This window comes from Poecilia reticulata, chromosome 19 (assembly GCF_904066995.2).
Source record: "Poecilia reticulata chromosome 19, P_reticulata-male-v2, whole genome shotgun sequence".
Taxonomy (NCBI): domain Eukaryota; kingdom Metazoa; phylum Chordata; class Actinopteri; order Cyprinodontiformes; family Poeciliidae; genus Poecilia; species Poecilia reticulata.
The window spans coordinates 3,522,340-3,545,498 of NC_088848.1; the positions used below are offsets into that span (position 1 = coordinate 3,522,340).

General features: G+C 37.7%; 2 protein-coding genes and 1 long non-coding RNA gene across 7 annotated transcripts in view; 2 read left to right on the top strand and 1 right to left on the bottom strand.

The window, feature by feature from the left end:
- Positions 1 to 11,233, top strand: LOC103481259 (dnaJ homolog subfamily C member 7-like). 2 transcript variants are annotated; one of them, XM_008436632.3, is made up of 14 exons: positions 1 to 134; positions 3,994 to 4,082; positions 4,267 to 4,391; positions 5,629 to 5,742; positions 5,901 to 5,975; positions 6,624 to 6,742; positions 6,866 to 7,019; positions 7,173 to 7,337; positions 7,449 to 7,540; positions 7,616 to 7,689; positions 7,761 to 7,907; positions 8,370 to 8,525; positions 9,819 to 9,893; positions 9,971 to 11,233. In XM_008436632.3, exons 1-14 carry the CDS (start codon positions 64 to 66, stop codon positions 10,006 to 10,008), a joined length of 1,494 nt encoding a protein of 497 aa, XP_008434854.2. In that variant the 5' UTR covers positions 1 to 63; the 3' UTR covers positions 10,009 to 11,233. The 2 variants fall into 2 exon arrangements, with proteins under 2 accessions (XP_008434854.2, XP_008434855.2); XM_008436633.3 differs by having other exon boundaries at positions 8,370 to 8,522.
- On the bottom strand, positions 7,191 to 13,004 carry LOC145549097 (uncharacterized). Its single transcript, XR_014085049.1, has 2 exons — positions 12,783 to 13,004; positions 7,191 to 7,930 (listed from the first exon to the last, which is right to left on the bottom strand). It is a non-coding gene; the product is annotated as an uncharacterized LOC145549097 (long non-coding RNA).
- aclyb (ATP citrate lyase b) overlaps positions 12,359 to 23,159 on the top strand; it is a 27,962-nt gene continuing 17,161 nt past the window's right edge. For 3 of the 4 annotated variants that reach the window (XM_008436634.3, XM_008436635.3, XM_008436636.3), the window contains exons 1-10: positions 12,359 to 12,521; positions 15,071 to 15,252; positions 15,494 to 15,616; positions 18,007 to 18,069; positions 19,299 to 19,489; positions 20,021 to 20,100; positions 20,207 to 20,337; positions 21,980 to 22,098; positions 22,301 to 22,437; positions 22,697 to 22,758. In XM_008436634.3, the coding sequence (XP_008434856.1) occupies positions 15,094 to 15,252; positions 15,494 to 15,616; positions 18,007 to 18,069; positions 19,299 to 19,489; positions 20,021 to 20,100; positions 20,207 to 20,337; positions 21,980 to 22,098; positions 22,301 to 22,437; positions 22,697 to 22,758 (1,065 nt within the window). In that variant the 5' untranslated portion in view covers positions 12,359 to 12,521; positions 15,071 to 15,093. The remainder of the gene's footprint in view (positions 12,522 to 15,070; positions 15,253 to 15,493; positions 15,617 to 18,006; positions 18,070 to 19,298; positions 19,490 to 20,020; positions 20,101 to 20,206; positions 20,338 to 21,979; positions 22,099 to 22,300; positions 22,438 to 22,696; positions 22,759 to 23,159) is intronic. The other variant, XM_008436637.3, reaches the window with a different exon arrangement.

The window sequence follows — 23,159 nt, forward strand, 5'->3', positions numbered from 1 at the left end:
ACCAAAAGCGGATGTGACGTCATCTCTCTGCAGTCCTCTCTTGCTTCGCATTTTCCAGAAAAGATGGCAGCTGTTGATATCGATATGCCGGTAGAAACAGAGCCCGTGATCCGCTCTCAGGATGACCTGGAACGGTAAGTGTGTGATTTCCAGTTGTTTTTCGTCGTGTTTAGATAATAGTGGATGGATAACCGGAGTAAATTAAAACCTGACGGGGACAGAAAGCTCAAGAACACCACTGCGGTCGCTGTCGACGCGAGCTATCCACGCTAGCTCAAGGCAAACAGGCGAATCCCCTTCCTTCCTGCTAAGCTTAGGTTTCACAGCTTTGTTTCGTGTCAGTTTTATATTTTATTGGACGCGATTGAATTAGCTCACGTGAACGCTACTCTTTTAGGCATCTCAGTGTTGACCCTGGTGCAAAAATGTTTAATTTCCTGTTAAATCCGTTTTTTTAAACCCTGTAAAATTCCACATAAACACATTCTTATTGGGTGGACAAACTGATTTGGTAAGAAATGAGACATTTTGTACCATTTCTGTGGTAACTATGAGCTAAAACAACATCTAACATTTGTTAGATGTTGTTGTCCTAAAAACAACATCTAACATATAATATCAAATCCAGAAGTAAAACAAATATCTGTGAAAACGACATAAAGACTAATTTATTTAAATATTCGTTATCGTACAAAGGACTCTTAACGATATTGATGTGTTCTATTGATAAATTCCTACCCTGCATGTCTGTCTCTTTCTTGTTTTATCTTCTGTGACTGTTTTTATTCACATTAACACTTCTTATAAGAATATAATTACATTTACTGTTTGAAAACAAACCCAAAGAGATGATTTTTCTTGAAATCAGTGATTTCATGTTTGATTTGACAACATTGAATTATGCAGGCAATAACTTCAAAGAACAACTTTATCAGAGGAAATCAACACACTGATCTGACTTTAAAAAAACAAACAAGCTGCCATGATCACAGTCAGTTTAGGACACTAACTTTTAACAACATTGAAAGTATTAAATACAATTTTTACTTTTATTGCCGTCAACTATTTAAAAAAAAAAGAGGCGCTAACATAGTTCTAAGCTAACTTATCTAATAAACATTTCAATGACAGAATATCAGTCTATTTGAAATTATGATATGAAGAAAAATATCATTTACCTATAAACTCAATTTGATCAGAAAATAATTAATGCTTAATGCCAATTCTGCTAATTTATTGATTTAGCTTTTTTCAAACTAATCCATCCTCTAAACATCTAAACATCTGCTGAAATTGTTGCCACGTACCAGAATTTTAGATGAAACATAAATAATCTGAGTTTTAAACTTTTCTTACTTCCTGTAACTGCTAGCTTTGCTGCTGCAGCGCTTGTTCTAGTTTATATATAGAGGAAAAAGAAGTTGAATAACTACAGTTATTTTTAGCATATGAACAAGATTGAAGTGGAAGTAAAAAAAATATTAGCTGTGGTAGTAATAAGCTAACTCAGGCATTATAAAACAAATCAGAATCTTTAGTTATTTTATAGGCGTAGTAAGCGGGGGGGGGACTACATGAAAAAGGATGTGGGCAAATTTAGCACCTACTATTTATAATCTATAGATTAGTTGAAAATACTGCCTGCTTCATTGTTAATAACAAAGCCACATTCATCAGGAAAAATACTGAAAACTAAAGAATGATTGCTACAATAGTTAGGTCTGTCACAGTAATCAATAAATCAATTAATCGCATGATGAATTAAAACAAACTCAATAATTTCCATTAGCATGATTTGTCATTTATCTCTTTTTTTATCTTTCTCAAAAACTGGATGACAAAAGTTTTCAGTTTGGTGTTTTAGTCTCAACTAGCCCTTTTTTTGAAGAATATTATTTAGAAAGATTTCAAAATTAATTTTATTTGTTTTTATTTATTTATTTTGGATATTTAAAATGTCATCCAGTTCCAGTTTTAAATGTTCATAAGAATTTATAGTTTACTCATCTTTGAGAATATGTTCTTGCATTATTATTTTGTCATTACAGCGTATCATAAGCCTGGCGGGCCACCAGGCTTTATTTGTGCCCCCAGCAGGCTAAGCATTGCTTATTTATTTAAGTCTTTAAAATGTTTGCATTTTTAAGGCTTTATAGTTGGTGTTCAGGTATTAATCTTTCAATAATGCATAATTATCAAGTGATATTTTCCAATTTCCTGCCAACTTTAAACATTTTTCAACTCAAAAACACGACGGGCCGCTGAATGAATGACTGCTTTAGCGCCCAACCACCAGGCTTAGCAAGTTTTCTGGGGGGGAACCTTGCATTACTATTATATCACTTAAAAATGGTCTCAAAACAACATTATCATTTATCGGAATAACTTCTGGAACAATTTATCGTCCAGCAAAATCTGTTATCGTGGCAGGTCTAGTGATAATAATTTGCCCAAATTGTTGCCAAATGATAAAATACAATCTCATAGCTCTTAAAGCAATAATTTATGCAAGATTTTCTTTTATTAGCATGTAGTTGTGCTTTTATATAGCTGACTAAAGACAAAGATTTATTCAGATTCTCTTCTAGAAAGGGGACAAAAAAAACAAGTGGCTGATTTCTAGATTATTCCTAACAACTTTTTTTTTGCATATGTACCAGCTTTAAAACAAAAGAGATGTAGTGCCCACTTATAGCAGGGCTCGTGTAAGCTGACGGGGCTTAATGGTGGATGATGACCTATTTCATGGTCAGGCTCTCCAAGAAGATTTTACAATACGAGGATAAGCAGCTTTAATGAAAACCTCATTTTTACCAGATACTTAAAACGACTTCCAAGCATTACCAACCTTACTCTTGATGAGACCTGCTTACATACAGTCAGGTGAGGATGTTGCTTGAATGGGTTTTGCTTTGGGGTGAATTGTGACAACAAGAAAGGCCAATTTTGACACGAAAAGCAAGAGAGCAGCTGCTGATTACTGTTTGACTTTCATTCCAACACCTGGTCCTTCGACCAGAACCGCAGTAGTTTCAAAGCTATGTTTAGTCCGGGACTGTGTGTACCGACCTCTCCTCTGATGTCCCAGTTTCAGGTATAAAGACGAGCAGAATCCTTTGTAGGAGGAATCCAAATAATCTAAGACAATGGTGTCGAACTCGGTTTCATTTGGGACCATATCAAAAATCTGAATGTTCTTAAAGGTCCGGTTGTGTCAGAATGTTTAAATCCATTAAACTGTTAAAATATTAATAAATAGCTGTCCTACAAGCTGTGATTGTTTTTGTAATCAAAATCACATATTTTGTGATGCTAAACAGTGTTTCCCTCAATGCATTATAAGCCTGGCGGGCCACCAGGCTTTACTTGTGCCCCCACCAGGCTTAGCATTGCTTATGTTTTTTTTTAAGTCTCTTTAAAACGTTTGCATTTTTTAAGACTTTATAGTTGGTGTTCAGGTATTAATCTCCCAATATTTCAATAACATGTAATTATCAAGCGATATTTTCAAATTTCCTGAAAAACATTTTTTTTACTAAAAAACACGACAGTTTTTTTTTTTGTTAAAAAAAAGAGTTAACTTGCTAAGTTTTCTGGGGGAAACCTTGCTAAGTTAGAAATAATGTTGTAATGTCATGTCTTTTGCGCTAATTTATGATGTTAAATGTGACTTTTTATCACTTGCCATATTGATCATGGACTATAACTTGATATCAAGTAAGGCTGAGGCAGCTGTCAGTTAAACCCAACATTTATGACAGTAAAATCAGAAAAAATGTGGGGATATGTTGACTTTGTGTGAATTTTGAGGATTTGTATGAAACTGGAGGGACTCATTGTTGTAATTTGTAGAGTAGATGGCCACATAAAAAGCTGCAACGGGCCAGATTTGGCCCTCGGGCCTTGAGTTTGACACGTGTGATCTGAACCTGATTTACATATTCCTTCCTGTTTGACTTTGGTTTCTGTTTTTTTTTTTTTTTTGCTCTCTAGCGAAGCCGAAGGCTTCAAAGAGCAAGGGAATGCATACTACAGCAAGAAAGATTACTCTGAAGCCTTCAACTACTACACCAAGGCCATCGGTGAGATCACGGCTAATTCCTGAGATTATTTTGTTTCCTTAATCCGCCTGATTGCTCCTCCTATGCTTCCTCTGTTGAGAAATAATCTGTTTTTGTTATTCTCTTCAACCAGGTCTTATTTTTTTGTAAGCATATGTTTCTCTAACGTGTTTTTTATTTTTTATTTTTTTTGCTTTAAATTTAGATGCATGTCCCAGGAATGCCAGTTACTATGGTAACAGGGCGGCCACCCTCATGATGCTCAGTCGCTTTCGAGAAGCCCTCGAAGACTCCCAGCAGGCCGTGCGTCTGGACGACTGTTTCATGAAGGTATTAATGTTGTTTTTAATTTTGGTGCAGCCTCTTAGTCTTGATTAAAAAAATAAAAAAAATCAGTTAAATTCACTTATTCTCGCCAAACGGATACATTTTACTGCCTTTTAAAATGTACAATTTTTAACCCACTTTTTAATTATTAAATATGTTTTTCATCTAAAAGCATGTGGTTGGTAAATGGCATATAGAAAAACAAACACTGACCTAAATTTGATGTCATGATTTGAATATTTTCAATAAATTCTTCAAATCATTATTATTTTTGTTTTCTGTGAGTATATAAGTTTATTTTTAACAGTTCAGAAATGTGACTTCACTAAATATTAATCTAAATTTGCAATAAATTTAGTTGAAGAGAAATTATTTTTTTCTCTTAATAAATGATTTAAAATCCCTTTTTATAAAAGTGGTTCCTTTGCAGCACATGTCAAACTCGAGGCTCGTGGGCCAAATCTGGCCCGCCGTAGCTTTTAATGTGGCCCTCTAGATTATAGACTGAACACCAAGTGTGCTTAAATAATCAATGTAGTTTTTATCTGTTTACTGCCAAATTATGTCAGTTTCTCGATAATTATTGTGGAAATTCACACAAAATCAACAAAATCTCTGCACTTTTTATTGTGGTAATAATTGGGAGTTTATTGCAGATTTTTTATAAAAATTGTCAAAAACTTTAATGCTTGTACTAAACAGCTGCCTCAGCCTTAATTGATGTCAGATTATAGTCCATTGATCTATACAGCGAGTAATAAAAAGTCACATTTACCACCATAAATAAGCGTAAATATTTCCAAATTAGTATCACAAACACTTTGATTTTTATTGCAAAAAAATCACAAAATGAATCACAAAATCTTGTAGAAACTGAAAAGATGTTAAGTAATATTATTTAATTTTAATAATTCATTGGTGTTTTAACAGTTTGAACAGGTTTTATCAATACATTCGTCACAACCGGCCCTTTAAGAGCATCCATGATTTAGATTTAGCCCAAAACGAAAATGAATTTTACATCCCTGATTTAGAGGAACAATTTGAAACATCAAGCTGGAACTCATTGTTTCAAAAACTAAGATCAGTGTTCATCCAGCATTACACATAATAACTGCATGCATGAAACGTTAACACTTCTTTTACAGATATTTCCATCACCATTTTTAATCTGTGAATTTTGTAATGAACAGAGAATGAGTTGGATGAGTTTCACACATGTCCTCCGTTTTCATCGTAGGGTCATCTGCGCGAGGGCAAGTGTCACATGTCTCTGGGAAACGGCATGGCGGCCAGCCGCTGCTTTCAGAAGGTTCTGGAGCTGGACCCGAGCAACAAGGAGGCCAAGCAGGAGGTGGGAACTTTAACAAAACCGTTCATTAAAAAGTGTCATTGTGAGTTATCCACTGGTTTCCATTTATTGACAGGTTTTTGAAATGAAAGGAGAGGTTTTATGTTTGTTTTTATTTTATAAAAATGATCCTAGATATTCTCTGTTGTTCTGTTTTTTAGAAAAAGAATGCAGCGGTTCTGCTGGAGTACGAGAAAATGGCTGATTTCAGCTTTGAAAAACGGGATTTCAGAAAGGTGATTTCATTTTATCTTTCTCCATCAAACCCAAAAGTAGATCTGGAAAAGGATTAAGGATGAGATCAAAGATGCCTCCATTAAAAACAAAAAGCGCAGAGTGGCTGGAAAATGTTAAATTTATGTTTCACTTTGCAAAAATAACTCCTTGAAAGTTTTTGTTTTTTAGTCAAAATTTTGATTTTATTCTTGGCTTCGTCTCTTATCAGAAATGCTACATTAAAACCTGAGTGTAGTTTCATGTCATTTTTTCACCTTGTCTGTTTAGTTTATTAGTTTTATAAATTGTGGAGGGCTTATTACCTACCTACCTACTTACCTTTAATATCAGAGCAAGACCTTGAGAATCTACTGTTAGCTTATTACTCAGCAACCCAGAACAAGAATCAAATATTGGTATAATTTAGTTTTATGCCTCCAACTCAGAACAAACTATAAATCCAGAGAAACCTCTAATAGTTTATAATATATACTTATCCTTATTAAACGTGGGGAACCAATATTTAGTTTTGCACTTTTTGCCTTTCTTTTGGTTTTGTTTTGTTTGAATTTTCTTCTCACTCATGTGAAACACTTTGAACTGCCTTGCTGCTGAAAATGTGCTACATAAATAAGATTGCCTCAGCTTTCCTCGTTGTCCTGGTCCAGGTGGTGTACTGCATGGACCGGGCCTTAGCTCTGGCGCCTGCCTGCCATCGCTTCAAAATCCACAAGGCCGAGTGTCTCGCTCTGCTGGGACGTTATCCTGAAGCTCAGTCTGTGGCGAGGCAAGAACTCAAAGTCATGCTGGTTTTATTGTCTAGTTCTTCTTTTAAATGCTTAAAAGTGATTAGATATTGTTCTGTAGGTGAATGCAGCTTGACTTCCAGTGTAAATCTTCGTTTCTGCAGTGACATTCTGAGGATGGACTCGACCAACGCGGACGCGCTCTACGTCCGGGGCCTGTGCCTGTACTACGAGGACTGCATCGATAAAGCCGTGCAGTTCTTCGTCCAGGCTCTGCGGATGGCACCTGATCACGAAAAGGCCCGACTAGCCTGCAGGGTAACGATTTCCCTCCGTGTGTTTTCATGACTTTCATGTGATATTTTGTTGCAGTTCTTCCTGCAGCAGCTCCGAGTCTCTCTTTGAGAGATCAGGGAGAACTCTGACCTCTCAAAGTCTGATGTGTGTTTTTGTTTTTTCTCACTAAACCAGAATGCCAAAGCTCTAAAAGCCAAGAAAGAGGAGGGCAACCAGGCCTTTAAGATCTGCAACTATGAATCTGCTTACGTTCTGTACACCGAAGCGCTGGCGATAGACCCCAACAACATCAAGACCAACGCTAAACTCTACTGCAACAGAGCCACGGCAGGAGCAAAGGTACCAGGCTGGAAAACTCAACCACTGTGGCATTAAGACACATCTGTGACTATTCATATTAGCTGAATGCCTCCAGTGAGTTCAGTCACTAACAGATTAATTAACCAACAGCTGAAGAAACTCAACCAAGCCATAGACGACTGTACCAGTGCAATCAAACTCGACGACACGTACATCAAGGCCTACCTGAGGAGAGCGCAGTGGTACGTCACGCAGGTTGTGCTCTGCTGTTCAGCATGTTGCCGTTTTCCACTGACTCTGACCTCTGACCCCCGCAGCTACATGGACACGGAGCAGTACGAAGAGGCTGTACGCGACTACGAAAAAGTTTACCAGACTGAAAAGACCTCAGGTACGCCGCGGTGCCTCACATCGGGACGTCCTCGCGCTCGAATCCTAAAACTCGGCCTGCTGCTCTTTCAGATCACAAACATCTGCTGAAGACGGCACAGATGGAGCTGAAGAAGAGCAAAAGAAAAGATTACTACAAGGTGCTCGGGGTCGGGAAGAACGCCACAGAGGACGAGATCAAGAAGGCGTACCGCAAGCGCGCCCTCATGCACCACCCAGGTATCTGGAAAGCACTCTTATTCCTGTAAAATAAAAAAATACACATTATTTTTAATGAAATCTGAAGTGTGTGTTTATATTAAACCATCCCAATCTACAGTTTGTGTAGTACGGGATGCAGTTTTATAACCTCACCTGATGCTATCTGCTAGCTAATGTTCGCTAACAAACCTCTGAGGCCTTCACAGAACATCTGGATTTATTCTGGGATTAAATTACACACAGCTGGGATCAGTTTACCATTTAATTTGCTTCTGAAGGGTTTTTATTTCAGGTCATCGTGGTTAAGTGGGATAGTTTTCAGGTTTTTACTCTACCTCCGCATCATCTTCCTTCCACTTCGCACTAAAATATACCAAAATTTAAGGTTGTACTTTAACGAAATTAAAATCAAAGGAACTGAATTCTACTATGGGTATATTTTTACCTCTTTGGTAAAATAATAAATGTATTTTCTCGCAGACCGCCACAGCGGAGCAGCTCCAGAGGTGCAGAAAGAGGAGGAGAAGAAGTTCAAGGAAGTGGGAGAGGCGTTCACCGTCCTCTCCGATCCCAAGAAGAAGATGCGCTACGACAACGGACACGACCTGGAGGACGACGGCTGCTTTGAAGGCGGTGGTGAATGGTTTTATATTTTAGTTAGTTTTTATCTAAAATATATAAATATTTCTGCAAATATTTATATATTTAAATATTGAATGGTTTTATATTTTAGTTAGTTTTTATCTAAAATATTTAAATATTTCTGAAAATATTTATATATTTTAGATGGTCTGATGAAATGAGTCAAACTCGAGGCCCGTGGGCCAAATCCGGCCCGCCGTAGCTTTTTATGTGGCCCTCTAGATTCTAGACTAGACACTAATTTTGCTTAAATATTATGTTTTCAGTCAAATCAATGCAGTTTTTACTGCCAAATTATATCAACCAGTTCCTCCAGTTTTTTTAGAATTATTATGGAAATTCCCACAAAATCAACAAATCCCTGCAATTTTTTGTGGTAATAATTGAAAGTTTATGGCAGATTTTTCTCAAAAATTGTGAAAAACTTTCTTAATTGTACTAAACAGCTGCCTCAGCCTTAATTGATGTCAGATTATAGTCCATGATCTATACAGCGAGTAACAAAAAGTCACATTTACTGTCAAGAAGCGCAAATATTTCCAAATTAGTACCGCAAACATTTTGATTTTTATTACAAAAAAAATCACAAAAAGAATCTCAAAATCCTGGAGGAACTGAAAAGATGCTCAATAATATTATTTAATTTTAATAATTAATTGAGATTTTAACAGTTTGAACAGGTTTTATCAATACATTTGGCACAGCCGGCCCCTTAAGAGCATTCACGATTTTGTTTGACACCCCTAAACTTGAACATTTAGACTTCAACCTTTTTATGTTGTAACCAAAATAAAAGCATCAAAGATCTGTGAGGTGTATTTTCAGTGTGGAATAATCCAATCAGAGTCAGAATGTCACAGATTTTGAAATAATCCAGATTAAAGTTGCTGATGAAGCAGCATAGCAGTTTGCTGCTGTAGAGCAATTTTAATGTAAACATTTTAAACTCCAATGTCCAGAATGTTAGAAAAACTAATAATCTAGAAATTTGGGGTGGTGAATGAATTTTGAAGTTGCAAATTAAATAGAAGTTGGACGATTTAGAAGTTGGGATTCTATTAGCAGCTAATTTTACCTTTACTAGTGTGAGGTAGTGTTAGTTTCTAATTTAGTCCAACCTGTAGAGGGCGCCACAAGTCCAGATTTCCCCGTTATGTTTTACTGTTTATTGAAACACAATAAGTTTAAACACAAACCAGAGTGAAGCTGCTTCTGTGTGAATTGATTGAATTTTGTCCAGTTAAAGAATCAACTCATCTTGTTTTTTATTCTTTTACTTTCTTCCAGATTTTGATGCAAACAACATCTTCAGGGCTTTCTTCGGCGGTCACGGTGGAGGATTCAGCTTCGATTCCAGCCCCGGTATGAATTTTCACATTTTGGTGTCGGATTTGGATAATCGTAAACCCGCCTGATTACAGACCGTTTTTCCTCCACAGACTCAGGACCAGGAAATTTCTTTTTCCAGTTCGGTTAATGTGAAGCGGCGCGACTGGGAGCAAACCTCTGCAGTGTAGATAAACGTGGACCCTGTCACCTGATACTCAAACTCCTGAGTGTGTTGAAGTATTCGCCCACTGATCTTTTAATTAATGTTATTATTATTATTATTGCACCCAATCCTCAAATCACTCCTTACACTGATGCTGACAAACGCCAGAGAGAATAATTCATAGGTTTTGGTTATAAATTAACATCTAAGGCACTTGAATCGCTTGAGGTTTTTGTACTAGCTGGTGTTAGCATGTCACAGTTGTCAATATTGACCTCGTATTACATGATTGAGATTTAAAACCGACTCAGGCTTCAGAAAGCTGGTCCGGGATGAGCGTGGATTAGTTTTAAAGGATTACATTTAACAAGCATAAAGTTTTTCCGAGGACCTGCCGTCGCTCGGAGCGTCTCACCTGGAAGCCGACACTATTCCCGGGTTTTAAATGGATTTTGTTTTGTTTGCCAAAACCACATTTTCTCTTTTCATTTTGTTTCTTCTCCCTATTGCATCGAATATTTGACTCAGAATGTAATTCAACGTGTCCGTATGTTTTCTTTTTCAGTCTTTCCTCAGTTTGTTTGTATTTATTGTTCTGTGTATCGTCACCTGAATGCAGCAGAATGCCTGAGGACCTCGTCTTCAATCGTCTTTTTGTTTTGTTTTTAAGACGGAAACAAGCCTCTTAAAAGTGATTTCCATCTCGTCTTTGTCACTCTGACACTGCCATATTTTTTTTCTTTTTGAGACAAGCCAAAATAAAAGATCGTTTCCCTTTTTATTTTATTTTTCTCAGCAAACCAACCTAAACCAGTACCATCCACCCTGTTCCATTTAAGTGGTGCCTTATTGGGATTAGTTGAAGCTCACAGACCTAAACCTACAACAAACCACAGAGGTAGATTTTGTTGAAGCGTCTTCAAGTTTCTGGGGAAAAACTAAACATTTTCAGAAGTTAATTTTGCACATGAAGTCTTCGTCCTGTTAAATGTGAGACTTTGGGTTTGGTTCCAGCCGCTGTCCTGATCTGTCGAGTCATTACGGTGTGAACTTGTCATGCACGTTTGTTCAGTGCCGTCCTTCCCCTTCTTGTTCCACCTGTTTGGACGGGTATTCATTTTAGGTTCAAGGCTCTTTCCATCATTTGGTAAAAATGTTTTTTTTGTTTTTCTTTGAACATTTTGAAATAAAGGCTTGTCTTTTACTGTAACTCTGGACTTTTTTCTCTGGTAGTGATGTTTGACACATTTCATATGCTTGTTTAAAATATGAGTAAAATTTTCACAACACTCTCTAAATTATGTTACTGAATATTTTTCTTAGATTCATTATCGCTGTGAGGAAAAGACATTACAGATTAATGTTCCACATTTTGTCTCAGAAATTTAATGTCACCATGCAAGTTTTTTTTAATTATTGGATTAAGGTCCAACGCTGCTAACTTTCTTTCCTCTTCACCAAAAGCCAACATCACCTCTTGAAGTATTTTTTTGTATTCAAACTGATCGACAAGCCCTTGGTTTGACAGCGTAGATTGAGAAATCTCCACGTACCACAATGACTGAGCCAACATGAGGCTTTCGTCAGTTCATAAAATATTGTTTCCCTTTGGCACAAATGCATCGCAGCATTTAATGAGCAATTAAAAGTAACTGCTACTAAGCTCAGCTAGTAAAACTGGGTGTGGTTTTAATGCTGTTAGTAATAATTCACTTGTATTACATTTCGAAAAATAAAGATGGAGATACATACAAGTTGCTTATATCAAATCAGCTGTGAAACTGATACTGATGTGTTAAAAATGATTAACATTTGCCAATAACTATAAGCTGCACAGCCAGTTATTTATTTGTATTATTATTATTAGTAGTAGTAGTAGTATGATAGCATTGTTAAGAAGCAAAGAGAAAGTGAGAGGAGGCTGTAATAAGAATGATAAAAATATTTTTAAAATATGTTCCAGTATCAAATAAATAAAAAAACTATTATTGTCAAATAAAACCGCTTAGAAAATGTACAGTACATTTTCAGATTAGAACCTATTTAAAAAATAAAATCAGAAACAATCAAAACGTGCTTTTTGCAGACGTTCTGTTTATGGTTGTATTGCACATTTTAAGCAAAGAAAGTTAACCAAACCCAATTGATTTTAATAAATTTCGTGTCTAAAAATAAAACACAACTCCCATAAAAAGTAGGTCACCCATTTTGTTGGATTTAGTTGTATATTTTTAACCCTCAAATGCCAGTTTTAAAATCCAAAGTTAATGTTTGCAATTATTAATGTGGGCGGAACTCACGTCACCACGTGACCATTTTCCAGCCAATCAGACGCGGGCAGAGACGTGTAATCGGTGGCCAGATTATGGTTCGACAGGAGGTTAGAGCTGCTAACAGAAACTGGCTCCGGTATAAGGCGAACGGACAGGAAAAGCTGCATTAGTTGTGGCTGGGGCTCCAATCCTTCACTTCAGGCAGGTGTAACGTTTATTCTCAAGGTAAATGTTGTTCCTCAGCTACTTTGCTTTCGCCATATTTGTGTTTTTATCCTGGTAGTCTATGCTAGCTAGCCTGTCAGCACTTCGGGTTGTATGAATCAGGATGCTGAGAAGTTTGAAACACAGAACTACAGCCACTGACATTGACATAGATACACTGCGTGGACATGCTTGTTGTGTTTTTTGTTAACATGTTAAGGCTTAAAGCGGTAAATATGAAGTAATTCGCTTACAATTGTGAGAAAAGCAAGCCAACCTTACCTAAAAGTCTTCCCCAAACAGCTGCTATCTTTTTTGTTGTTCTTCCTTTTTTGTATATCTTTTTAGCTAACGGGGGGGAAAAAAGGCTAATGTGGTCATTGAGCTAGCCTGGCTTCCTTCTGAGTCAGTGGAGTGGGTGTGGTAGTCTGGACAGGAGCTTCATTCATAAAGCCTTCACTATGTGCGGTGCAGCTGGAGAAGAACTGAGGCATCCACGTTCACATCCACTGACCCCCTTTTTCTTCTTCTGTGGTTTCTGTGATGCTGCTGCCTCCGGTTTCAGCTCCCTACATATGAAGCGCATGTACAGTCGTTGAAATTTCACGGCTTGGTCGCTTCAGACAACAGATTGGACATGAGTATTATGAAAACTGGATCATCTGAAAGTTTGACTGCATTATTATATTATTATTATACTTATTTAGAAATCTTTTCTTGGGGGTTTTAAAAGAAGTCGCCATAAAATGTTATCAGTGACACAGAAGCTGAGTGTATTCAAGTAGCAATAAAAACTTCCTGGACTAATTTGAGATACTTTAAACCTTGCCCTCCCAGTCACCAAATTAGTTTCTGTCATTAAGTTTGAGCTGTAAACTTGGAGCCCAGCGCTGGCTGAAGGCAATTTGTGCCACTATTTGTACAAGTCCAGGTGACCAAACAGGTAAGGCTGGATACTGTTACTGGAACAGCAAGATAACCAGTGTCAAGTGCTGTTTTTCAAAATAATGGTCTTTTTTTTCCCTTTAGGCTGTTTGTGTGGGATTATAAGTGCTGTTCAGTGATTTGCAATGAGAAATTTCAGTTTTTCTTCCTACCTCCATCTTGTACAACTAAGCAAAAATATTTAATAAGTGATTGCATTTGAGTGTTGTTTTTCTTGCTTAAGATAAAAATGCTCAAAATTGTGTGAAATGGTTGGATTGAATTATTACATAAATGTTATTCTTGTAAAATCAGCATATCTTGTTTTCTTATTCTAACATTTTTATCTCATTTACTCAAAAAAAACTTCTTAAAATATGTGTCTGGCATACAAGAACATAATTTTGTCTGTAGCTTTCTTTACCAAAAACATGATTCTTTCAGCTGCTGCACTGTAAAACATTTGAAGGTGATTTAACTTGTAAATTAGAGTCCACCTGTTTCCTTGAAAATGCAGTTTGACAAGAAAATTGTTTTGGTTTCAACTCAGAAATGTTGATTTAACAAGAGACAAGTTGTCTAAACATTGTTTTTAAGTTCATGAATCTTGAATTGTGAGTTTTAACTTTTAAACCAAATAATTATTCCACAATATGCAAAAAAAAAAAAACTGCCCTCACCTCATTGAAGAGCCACATTTCTCTATTAGTTTCACTCACAATATCAAGTTAAAATTTTAAATACTTGTTTCAACAAAAACATTATCAAAATTTCTGATCTGATCATGAATTTTGTTAAATATCCCACTGAATTCAGCTAAAAAACATTTAATGTGAACAGAACATTATCATCAAGTTTTAAAATAAAACAAGAGTCAGATCGATTCTCTTCACAAAAACATGCCGCTAAGCATTTTAGTTTTATGTTTTTATGATTTTGTCATTTTTACTCCAGGTTGTCATGTAGTCAGAATCTCATTCAGGCCTTTATCTAATAAGAATAACTTTATAAAACGCTTCTGATCAAATTACAAGGAGATGAACAAAAATGTTACCACATGATAACTTATTTTAACTTAACTGTAATTTCTATCAAGTCATTATTGTGTAACTTGAGGTTGATGATTTAAATAATCCAACGGATTAAAACATTTAGTTCTTAAAACAAATAATCCAGTGACGCTCCAGTGTTGGACGTGTTATTGCAGCATTCCTCCTGACCATGTTTGGTTTTGTAACTGGATTCCTCGCTGTTTTTGCAGGTGCAGCAGTTCAGTTCAGCAGTTCATTCGAAGGACCTTTTATTTCCCCGATACTTTATTATTATCTAAAACATTGTTGTTTGCACAGAAATCGACATCTGCACTTCAGTGCTTTAGGAAACATGTTAGAAGTACTTTTTTCCTCGTATTTTGTTTTTAAACAAAATTTTTCTGCAAAACACTCAGTTGTCTTGTGTATAAAACATGCCTTGCCTTTCAAGCAGTTTATTCTCTTTGCATGTTTATAATTTTGCTTCACTTAATGCATGTATTGGTCCCTTTTTCATTTTAAAGTCTCTGGTTCCTCAGTTTTTAATAGTTTTATTGCTGTTGAAAATACCTAATGTTGCAGAGACCTAACAGTTTTATTTTTCTTCCCCTGAAGTCCCTGTGCTCTCCACTGGTACGATGTCTGCGAAAGCCATATCGGAGCAGACGGGGAAGGAGTTCTTGTACAAATACATCAACCAGTCAGCTGCTGTACAGAACCGTGCCCGCTACGTTAATGTAACCCCTGCGACCGACTTGAACCTCCTCGCACAGCAGCATCCGTGGCTGCTGTCTGAAGTAAGTCCACTTGTTCAGGAAGCTCCTGTTTCTTTTTGTCATTTTGTTTCAGCCAGCGAGTGAAATCACACGGCTCCCGGAGTCTCATGTTCCTAATTTGCAGGACATTGACTCAGTTCATGTCCAAAAGCCTTTTATTCTGCTTGTGTGAAACAGTTGGAGACTTGTTTTCAGTTCATGCTGGAGCCACTAGTGTTTATGCGCCTTTTCCTTGATGCTTTTCTTCTTGTTCCTCCTGCAGCGGCTGGTGGTGAAGCCGGATCAGCTGTTAAAACGGCGTGGGAAGCTGGGGCTGGTGGGCATCAACCTGGACCTCCAGGGAGTCAAGGAATGGCTTAAAGGTCACCTCATGAAGGAAATTACAGTGAGTCAGCTGTTCCCTGTCTGACTTAAATGGATGGTGACTAACCTAACAATTAAAGAAGCAGGAAATCTGCCAGTGAGAATTTATGGGTCAAATAAACTAAAGATAATTAAATTGGTTAAATGGATTTTAGCTGATTCCAAGATATGTTCATGGGTTTTTTTTTAACCCACCTGTTAAAATATGGAGATGGCCTTACACTGTGTGTGAGAGAGGAGTCTGCTACTTTAAAACAAACACAAAATAGTTAGAGGTAAGATTTTTAGGCTCTCTTTAGCATCTTTTGTTAGCGATTAAATATTGTAGCATCAGTAAAAGTGAACAAATATCCCATTAACCCTCGCATTAATTCTTCCAAAAAGTTACCAACATTTCCAAATGCAGCATGTTGCCTGTTGGTTAAAAGAACATTTTTGGTGTCCTCTGGTCAGCCTTCCTGTTATCTGCTGGAAGTATCGCTCTCTTAACTCTCACAACCACAACAAACCGATGTTTCACACGGTGTGGTTTGTTCTCAAATATCTTCTCACACAGTAATCAGGGCTCCTGTGGTTATATAAATATTTCTAACTTGGCATCACAAAAGTTTGATTACAGAAAGACATAAAAACAATCAAAGTCCTGGTTGGACAGGTATTAATATTTTAACAGTTTAATGGGTTTTATCAACACATTCAGACACAACCGGCCCTTTAAGAGCAGTCAGATTTTTGACATGGCCCAAAATGAACCCGAGTTTGACTCACCTGCCTTAAACTTTGCCCTCCCAATCACCATATTAGTTTCTGTCATTAAGTTTGAGCTGTAAACCTGAAGACCAGCGCTGTCTGAAAGCAATTTGTGCCACTATTTATAGAAACCCAGTTGACCAAACCGGTAAGGCTGGATAAGTATGAAACTGGAACGGCAATTTCTCCCAGATTGAAGAGCAACACCTCACCATTTCCTTCCTTCCCCCGTCTACCTCCTCTAACCAAACTGTTTAGTAAGCACATACTTGCATATTTGCATTTCAGCTTTGTTTTTCCTGCTTGGGATAAACGGTCATAAAATTGCTCGACAGGGGTGATGTCACACCGTGTGAGAGAGGAGTCTCAAGAGCACAGGAAGAACCCCGAAATTATTTCACTGTAGCAAAACATCATTTTACCAGCACCTATTTACGATGGAAGCAACTAGGCCTGTCACTATAATTAATCTCACAATAAATTAAAACAAACTCCGTCATTTCCATTGTCATGATTTATTGTTTCTCTTTTTTTTCTCTCTTCCTGCCAAAAACTGGATGATAAAAGTTCAGTTTGCTGCTTTGGTCTTGTTGTTGTGGGGAAGAAAAAAAAATTACCCAGCGCTGTCAGGTGAAATCACTGTCAGGTTTATTCAGACATTGTGTTCAATACACTCACAGCTTCTTCTGGTGAGAGTTCACAAGCATTTCATATAACATGATCAGCAGATGTTAACTTGTAGTAATTTTCCACCACACTCTCAACAAGCCCTTTCTTTTTTTTTTCTTTTTTTAAAGCAAATTTTGTTTATGAAGACTTCAAAATTCATTTTGTTTATTTATTTTGGATATTTAAAATGTTTTCCAGTTCCAGTGTCAAATGTTCACTGGAATTTAAAGGTTACTGATCTTTGAGGATGTGTTTTTGCATTATTATACCATTATATTACTTAAAAATGGTCTCAAAACAGCAATATTATTGTTTATTGCAATAACTGCTTTAACAGTTCATCATCCAGCAGAATTTATCTTGACAGTCCGAGAAGCAACACTTAACGAACAAATAAACTGATGAATAAAAAGCATCACAGACACAAGAAACGATCCCATGTTGCATCAATTTACAGCCCTAATAAAAACATTTAGAACCCATTTATAAACTAAGTTTTTAATTAATTCTGACTAGTTTACAGTAACTCTGCGGTTAGTCAGATTAAAAAATTGTAATCGTTTCACAGCCCTAATAAAAAATACGACCTTTGTACCATCTGAAAGTGTCATTTTCATTAGATCACACTTATCTGTGAATATCGGAGTGTAAAAGTCCAACGGAGACACAAATTAAAACGAGATCCCTGGTAAATGTGGTAAACTGCAGGTACCAAGTTGTGTTCAACGCGGTACGGATAGCGCTCCATTAGCGGACGAGTTCCTTACATATGATGCAATCCAATGCCGGGGTCGTTTGGAGCTGCTCAGTCAGGAGGTGGGCTATTCTAGTCCACCAGAGATCCACACATACCAGACCGGTTTTCACTGATGCAAGACTCTCACTTCACCACACATGGCTGGCTGCTTTCCAAGGGTTGCATGTTAACTTCCTGCTCAATTAGCCTCCTTTACAGCCGGGCTGAACTAACCGGAGTGTGTTTGTCTTCGCCAGGTTGGAAGGGCAAAAGGTGTGCTGAAAAACTTCCTGATTGAGCCGTTTGTTCCACACACACAGGTAAGGAATGCTGGGTACTCTAGACGCCGAGTCGTATTCGGGCCACACCCCGACGACGATGAATGCTGCTTGTAGCTGATTTATAGGTCAGGACAAGGTCGCGCTAGTCTCTTTTGTTGCCCATCATTTTGACTGACAGTGTCAAAAATATTCCGTCATTTTCTATTTTTATCCGTCAATTTTTAAATGTTAACATAGGATATATATTTTCCAGATCCTACCACACATTAATCAAGCATAAAAAAACAAAAAAAACACTGATGGAACAATGAAATGAAACGTCAACTCTTAAATGATGAGACTCCAGCAGCGTTTCACCTGCTGCGATCTGAACGCACAGCCTCACAACTTCCTCCTGGTGGCGTCTGGAGAATCTGCGCTAATATTTAGATTGGACCTAAAAAAAAAAATCCAATCTGAACCCAACCTGAGTGACTGATTTTAATTAGAGATCATTTATTTTAATTAGAGAGATAAACCCGACTTATTATTTTAATTGGGATTCTACTGCTTTCGTTTTTAGCGCTCCATTTGAAAAAGCAGCATAACTTCTCCCGGCTCCATTTTGATTTTCGTTTTGGTGCAGGATAAGTCGAGCGCAAATCTGACAGGATTTTATCTCCGCAGCTCGATCAAAGCTGTGATCGTTTATTACAGTCTAACTCATTACTTTATTTTTTTTAACAACTGTCTACTTCTCCTTTTAAGCTGTAAATAAAGACAATGTAGCGTTTTCTCTGCTCTGTACTGTAGGATTGTTAAACTTGCCACTTAAGCCAAAGTCTGAAATGGGCTTTTTAACCAGACTCGCTCCAAAGCGTCTTGCCCGTAACTATCCAGCGTCAACAAGATGCATTTAGTTCAGCTTCTGTTGCAGATGGTATTCAGAAGAGATGCTTTTTGGTATTGACTGATTTAGTTTTCTCAGCGCGATGCTCTCTATGCTTAAAGTTTAAAGTGTCCCGTGCGTCTGCAGAGCCAGGGGAGTGAACTGCAAACTGTCAAAATGATGGACGAGCTTCAGATTTTTCCGTTAACTTTAAAAAATAAAGACCAGTTAAATATGGAACAGTTAAAGCGACCGCTGAGTCAGGATTAACAATTACTCACAGATCTCCTGAGATGAACAAACAGAGTTGAAAGCTGATGTTCATCTTGACTTGCTCCATCATATCCTGTCCAAACACGGTGTGACGTGTTCGTTTGCTCACGTGTTTTAACCCGTTCAGGATGAGGAGTTTTACGTTTGCATCTACGCCACGCGTGAGGGCGACCACGTACTTTTCTACCACGAAGGCGGAGTGGAGGTGGGTGACGTGGACGCCAAGGCCCAGAGGCTGACCGTCGCCGTGGACGACAAACCGAGCGACGCCCAAGTCAAAGAGCAGCTCCTCACACACGTTCCCGACGACAAGAAAGAGTACGGACAAGTATTTGTGTCAATATTTACACTTTCTCTTCTGGGGAGTAAATATGGAATGCCAGCAATACCGAAATTTGTGTTTTGTTGGTTTTTAGACCAGTGCTGAAGGAGTTCACGGGTTATTTCTAAACGGTTCACAGCTGAAAATAAATTTGACACCTCACCCATTTCCTTCCTGTCTTTCTTTGTAATCTTTTGCTTTTGAGACGCTTTAAAAAGAGGAGCTGTTCCCCGTGAATGTTCTGGTGTAGGGGAAAAAAAAAGAAAAAGGAAAAAAAAACACTCAAATGTCAAGATAACCTTTACATCCAGTAAATACGGAGATTCCCAGCCTTCACTGCAGCTCTTCTTTCCTGTTGGGTTTGACCTTCAGTGGTAGATTCAACCAAACATCTTTAAAATATCTTTATCTCTTATAAACAGGAGATTTATGGTCAATGGTGTTCTCTTTAAGTTTCACATACTACCAAAACCTTTCACTCCTACCCATTTCTTTTGATTTTTATCTTTTTTCTCTCTCTCTCAAAGTGTGCTGGCCAGTTTTATTGTGGGGCTCTTCAACCTGTATGAGGACCTCTACTTCACCTACCTTGAGATCAACCCTCTTGGTAAACGTTGTATTATCTTATTTAGATTGAGTAAATCACATTTTTTTTGTGACAATTGGTGGCCAGAATGTAAAAAAAAAAATTGTAATTTCACTTCCCTAACCAGTCGTCACAAAGGACGGAGTGTATGTCCTCGACATGGCAGCCAAAATTGACGCTACAGCCGATTTTATCTGCAAGTCGAAGTGGGGTGACGTGGAGTTTCCTCCTCCGTTCGGCAGAGAAGCATACCCAGAGGTGAGCTCAGCTATCCTCCTCAGGTTCCTACCTTTGCTTCACTTTCATCGTTTTAACTATTAATGACTACCGAGGTATCGGGTGCTTATTTGTTTATTCATCTTCTGAGGAGACTTTTTTATTTTACAGACACTAGTAAGATTTAGGGTGCATTCACACCAGCCCGATCTAGTCCGCTTTAATCAGCCTCTAATTTAGGGGTGCATCAGTTTATCGGCCAGCCGATTTCCTTACTTTTGGGAGATCGATGATCAGCCAATTTTTACATATGAAGCCGATCTTATCCACTGATCTTATCCACCTCTGCAAAGGTCTAAGAATCAACCACTGTCCTCTTTTGCTCTCCAGTAAGGAAGGTTTGACTGACAGACTGGCCCACTAATTTATGTCTGCAAGTTTATAAGTAACAATAATGACCCCACTGTTGCCAACTCAACAACTTTCTTGCTATAATGAGCAACATTTTGGACAACAACAAAAAAATTTAACAGCCAAAATCGGCAGGTTAAGCTTTTTAAAAGATCAGTAATTGGCGATTACAGAAAACTGGAATCGGTGCAGCCCTACTCTAATTTGTTTGTCTGGGAAGTCTGATCTGTTTTTTGGGAGTGTGAATGCAAATTTGAATTCTAATGCGGACCAAAAACGGCTAACTCTGATCCGCCTAGGAACCTCTGTCTCGGTCCGATTGAAGTGAACTGTGATGCGGTTTGAAGGCAGTGTGAATGCAAGCGGAATATATTTACTCTCTGCTCTGCGGGTTAACGGAGATGTTGTCGGTTTTCATGGCAACTGGTCTGCGTGCGACGCGGAGAGCGAATATAAATGATTTAAAGTTGCTTTACCTGTTAACTTATTTCCTCTTTGCTGTGGCGCACTGCAGCTGCTGTAATTTAAAAAAAAAAAAACCTTTAATAAATTACAAAAACTGGATTAATTGCCTCGTTTGTTTGAACAGTCATCAAATAGGATGACATGTTTCATAAAGTGAGTCATGGTTTGTCACATTTTGACAAACTAATTTTAACAGCGGCAATTATGTAATAAACTACTGGCCAATATAAAGGAGCAATTTGCTTGGTCCTTTCTTGCATCTTGACAAAAACCAAACTGTTTATAGGTTTATATCAAGGGAGAATACTTACAAACATCGGCAATATTCTCAGCTTTAATTTAAGCCATATTTTATAGAAATTGGATAATAAATAAAGGCGCTACGATCATTTTTGTGACGGATTCCTGCTCATCCCGCAGTGGAACAGTCTGGTTTTGCGGACATGATTCAGTGACTCGCAGTAATGGCGCCTGCAGGAGCGTCGCTAACGTTGGCGGCTAACAGGATGTCCAAACCAGTAATGTATACCAATGGAGGAATCCTACAACCGCTAAAATCCGACACCTCTCCGTTTTTGTTTACATGTTGTGAAGAAGGAAGTGGGGCTCGTCTTCTTCAGAGGTTTTGTGTCGATTCCTTCAGTAGTTCTTGGTGCAGCGCCCCCACAGGCGACGGGGGGGAAACATGTTTTTCAGTTTGGGTCGTTTGACTCGGTGCAGCGTGAATGTGAACTACAGTTCTGAAAATGTAACAAATGTTTCTCAGTAAATGTCTCCATCTTTACTGACTTTTTAAAAATAATTTCAGGAAGCCTACGTCGCAGATCTGGATGCAAAGAGTGGAGCCAGTCTGAAGTTGACCCTGTTGAACCCTCGAGGCAGGATCTGGACCATGGTGGCTGGAGGAGGTGCCTCTGTGGTCTACAGGTAGCTCAGTCACTTTATGAGCTTCTTTATTTTTCTGGTAAAACTGCACATAGTTTTACATATTTCACATTTTGTCCGTCCTCTTTCTGGCTTGAAATTTGAAAGCATCTCAGGCTCGAATGAGATTTGTTTACAATTCCTGCAGCCCCTTCACGTTTTTATCATCTGTTGATCCGCAACTGAATGTTTTCTTTATTTTTAGCGACACAATATGCGACTTGGGTGGCGTGGATGAGCTGGCCAACTATGGCGAGTACTCCGGTGCGCCGAGTGAACAGCAGACCTACGACTATGCAAAAACCATCCTGTCTCTGATGACTCGAGAGAAACATGTTGAAGGTAAACACAGATGAAACTTTAGCTGGTTTTCTAAGTAAAGTAAAAAAAAGTGCTAGAGTTGAAACGGCTTTAGGGAAATCAACCTGTTTTGGATAACCCAGATATTTATAATTGATAAGTGGGGAAAAACTTTCTTTTTAAATAATTGTTTTCCTGAGATGTCAATATTCAGAGAGTGGATGTTGCTTTGCTCTCTGCATTTTAGGTGTCAGATTACATCAAAAACATCTTAGTTTTTAATTTATTTTTCTCCCTGCAGGGAAAGTGCTGATCATAGGAGGAAGTATTGCAAACTTCACCAACGTCGCAGCTACATTCAAGGTAAAACATGTTAACAGAGTTGGTTATATCAATCACTCTTAGATCTTGGATCTTCTGTCATTTTCCCTTTTAAACAGAAGAAAACTGCAGTTTTATCTCTTAAGAAATATCATATTTGCCAAATTAGAGAAGTTAAGTCTGTCGCAATAAGCAATTAATAAATTAATTGCATGATAAATAAAAGAGCTCAATAATTTAATTTCTTTTTTTTTTTAATTTTGTTTAGAGAAATCGTAATACATTTTATTTATAGTTCCAGTTGTTTGGTTTTTATTTATTTATTATTTTGGCTGTTGTGCTTTGGATATTTAAAATATCTTCACGTTTCAGTGTAAAGTGGTGTTTATAAAATTAAAGACGTTGCTCTGTGAGAGGCCGAACATTGCACTACTTGAAAATAT

Bases quoted from the DNA above. Each gene is read 5' to 3' on its own strand.
- LOC103481259 (XM_008436632.3), top strand. From the start codon at position 64: ATGGCAGCTGTTGATATCGATATGCCGGTAGAAACAGAGCCCGTGATC. The intron at 7,541-7,615 runs GTACGTCACGCA...TGACCCCCGCAG, and splicing joins TACCTGAGGAGAGCGCAGTG to CTACATGGACACGGAGCAGT. The intron at 7,908-8,369 runs GTATCTGGAAAG...ATTTTCTCGCAG, and splicing joins CGCCCTCATGCACCACCCAG to ACCGCCACAGCGGAGCAGCT.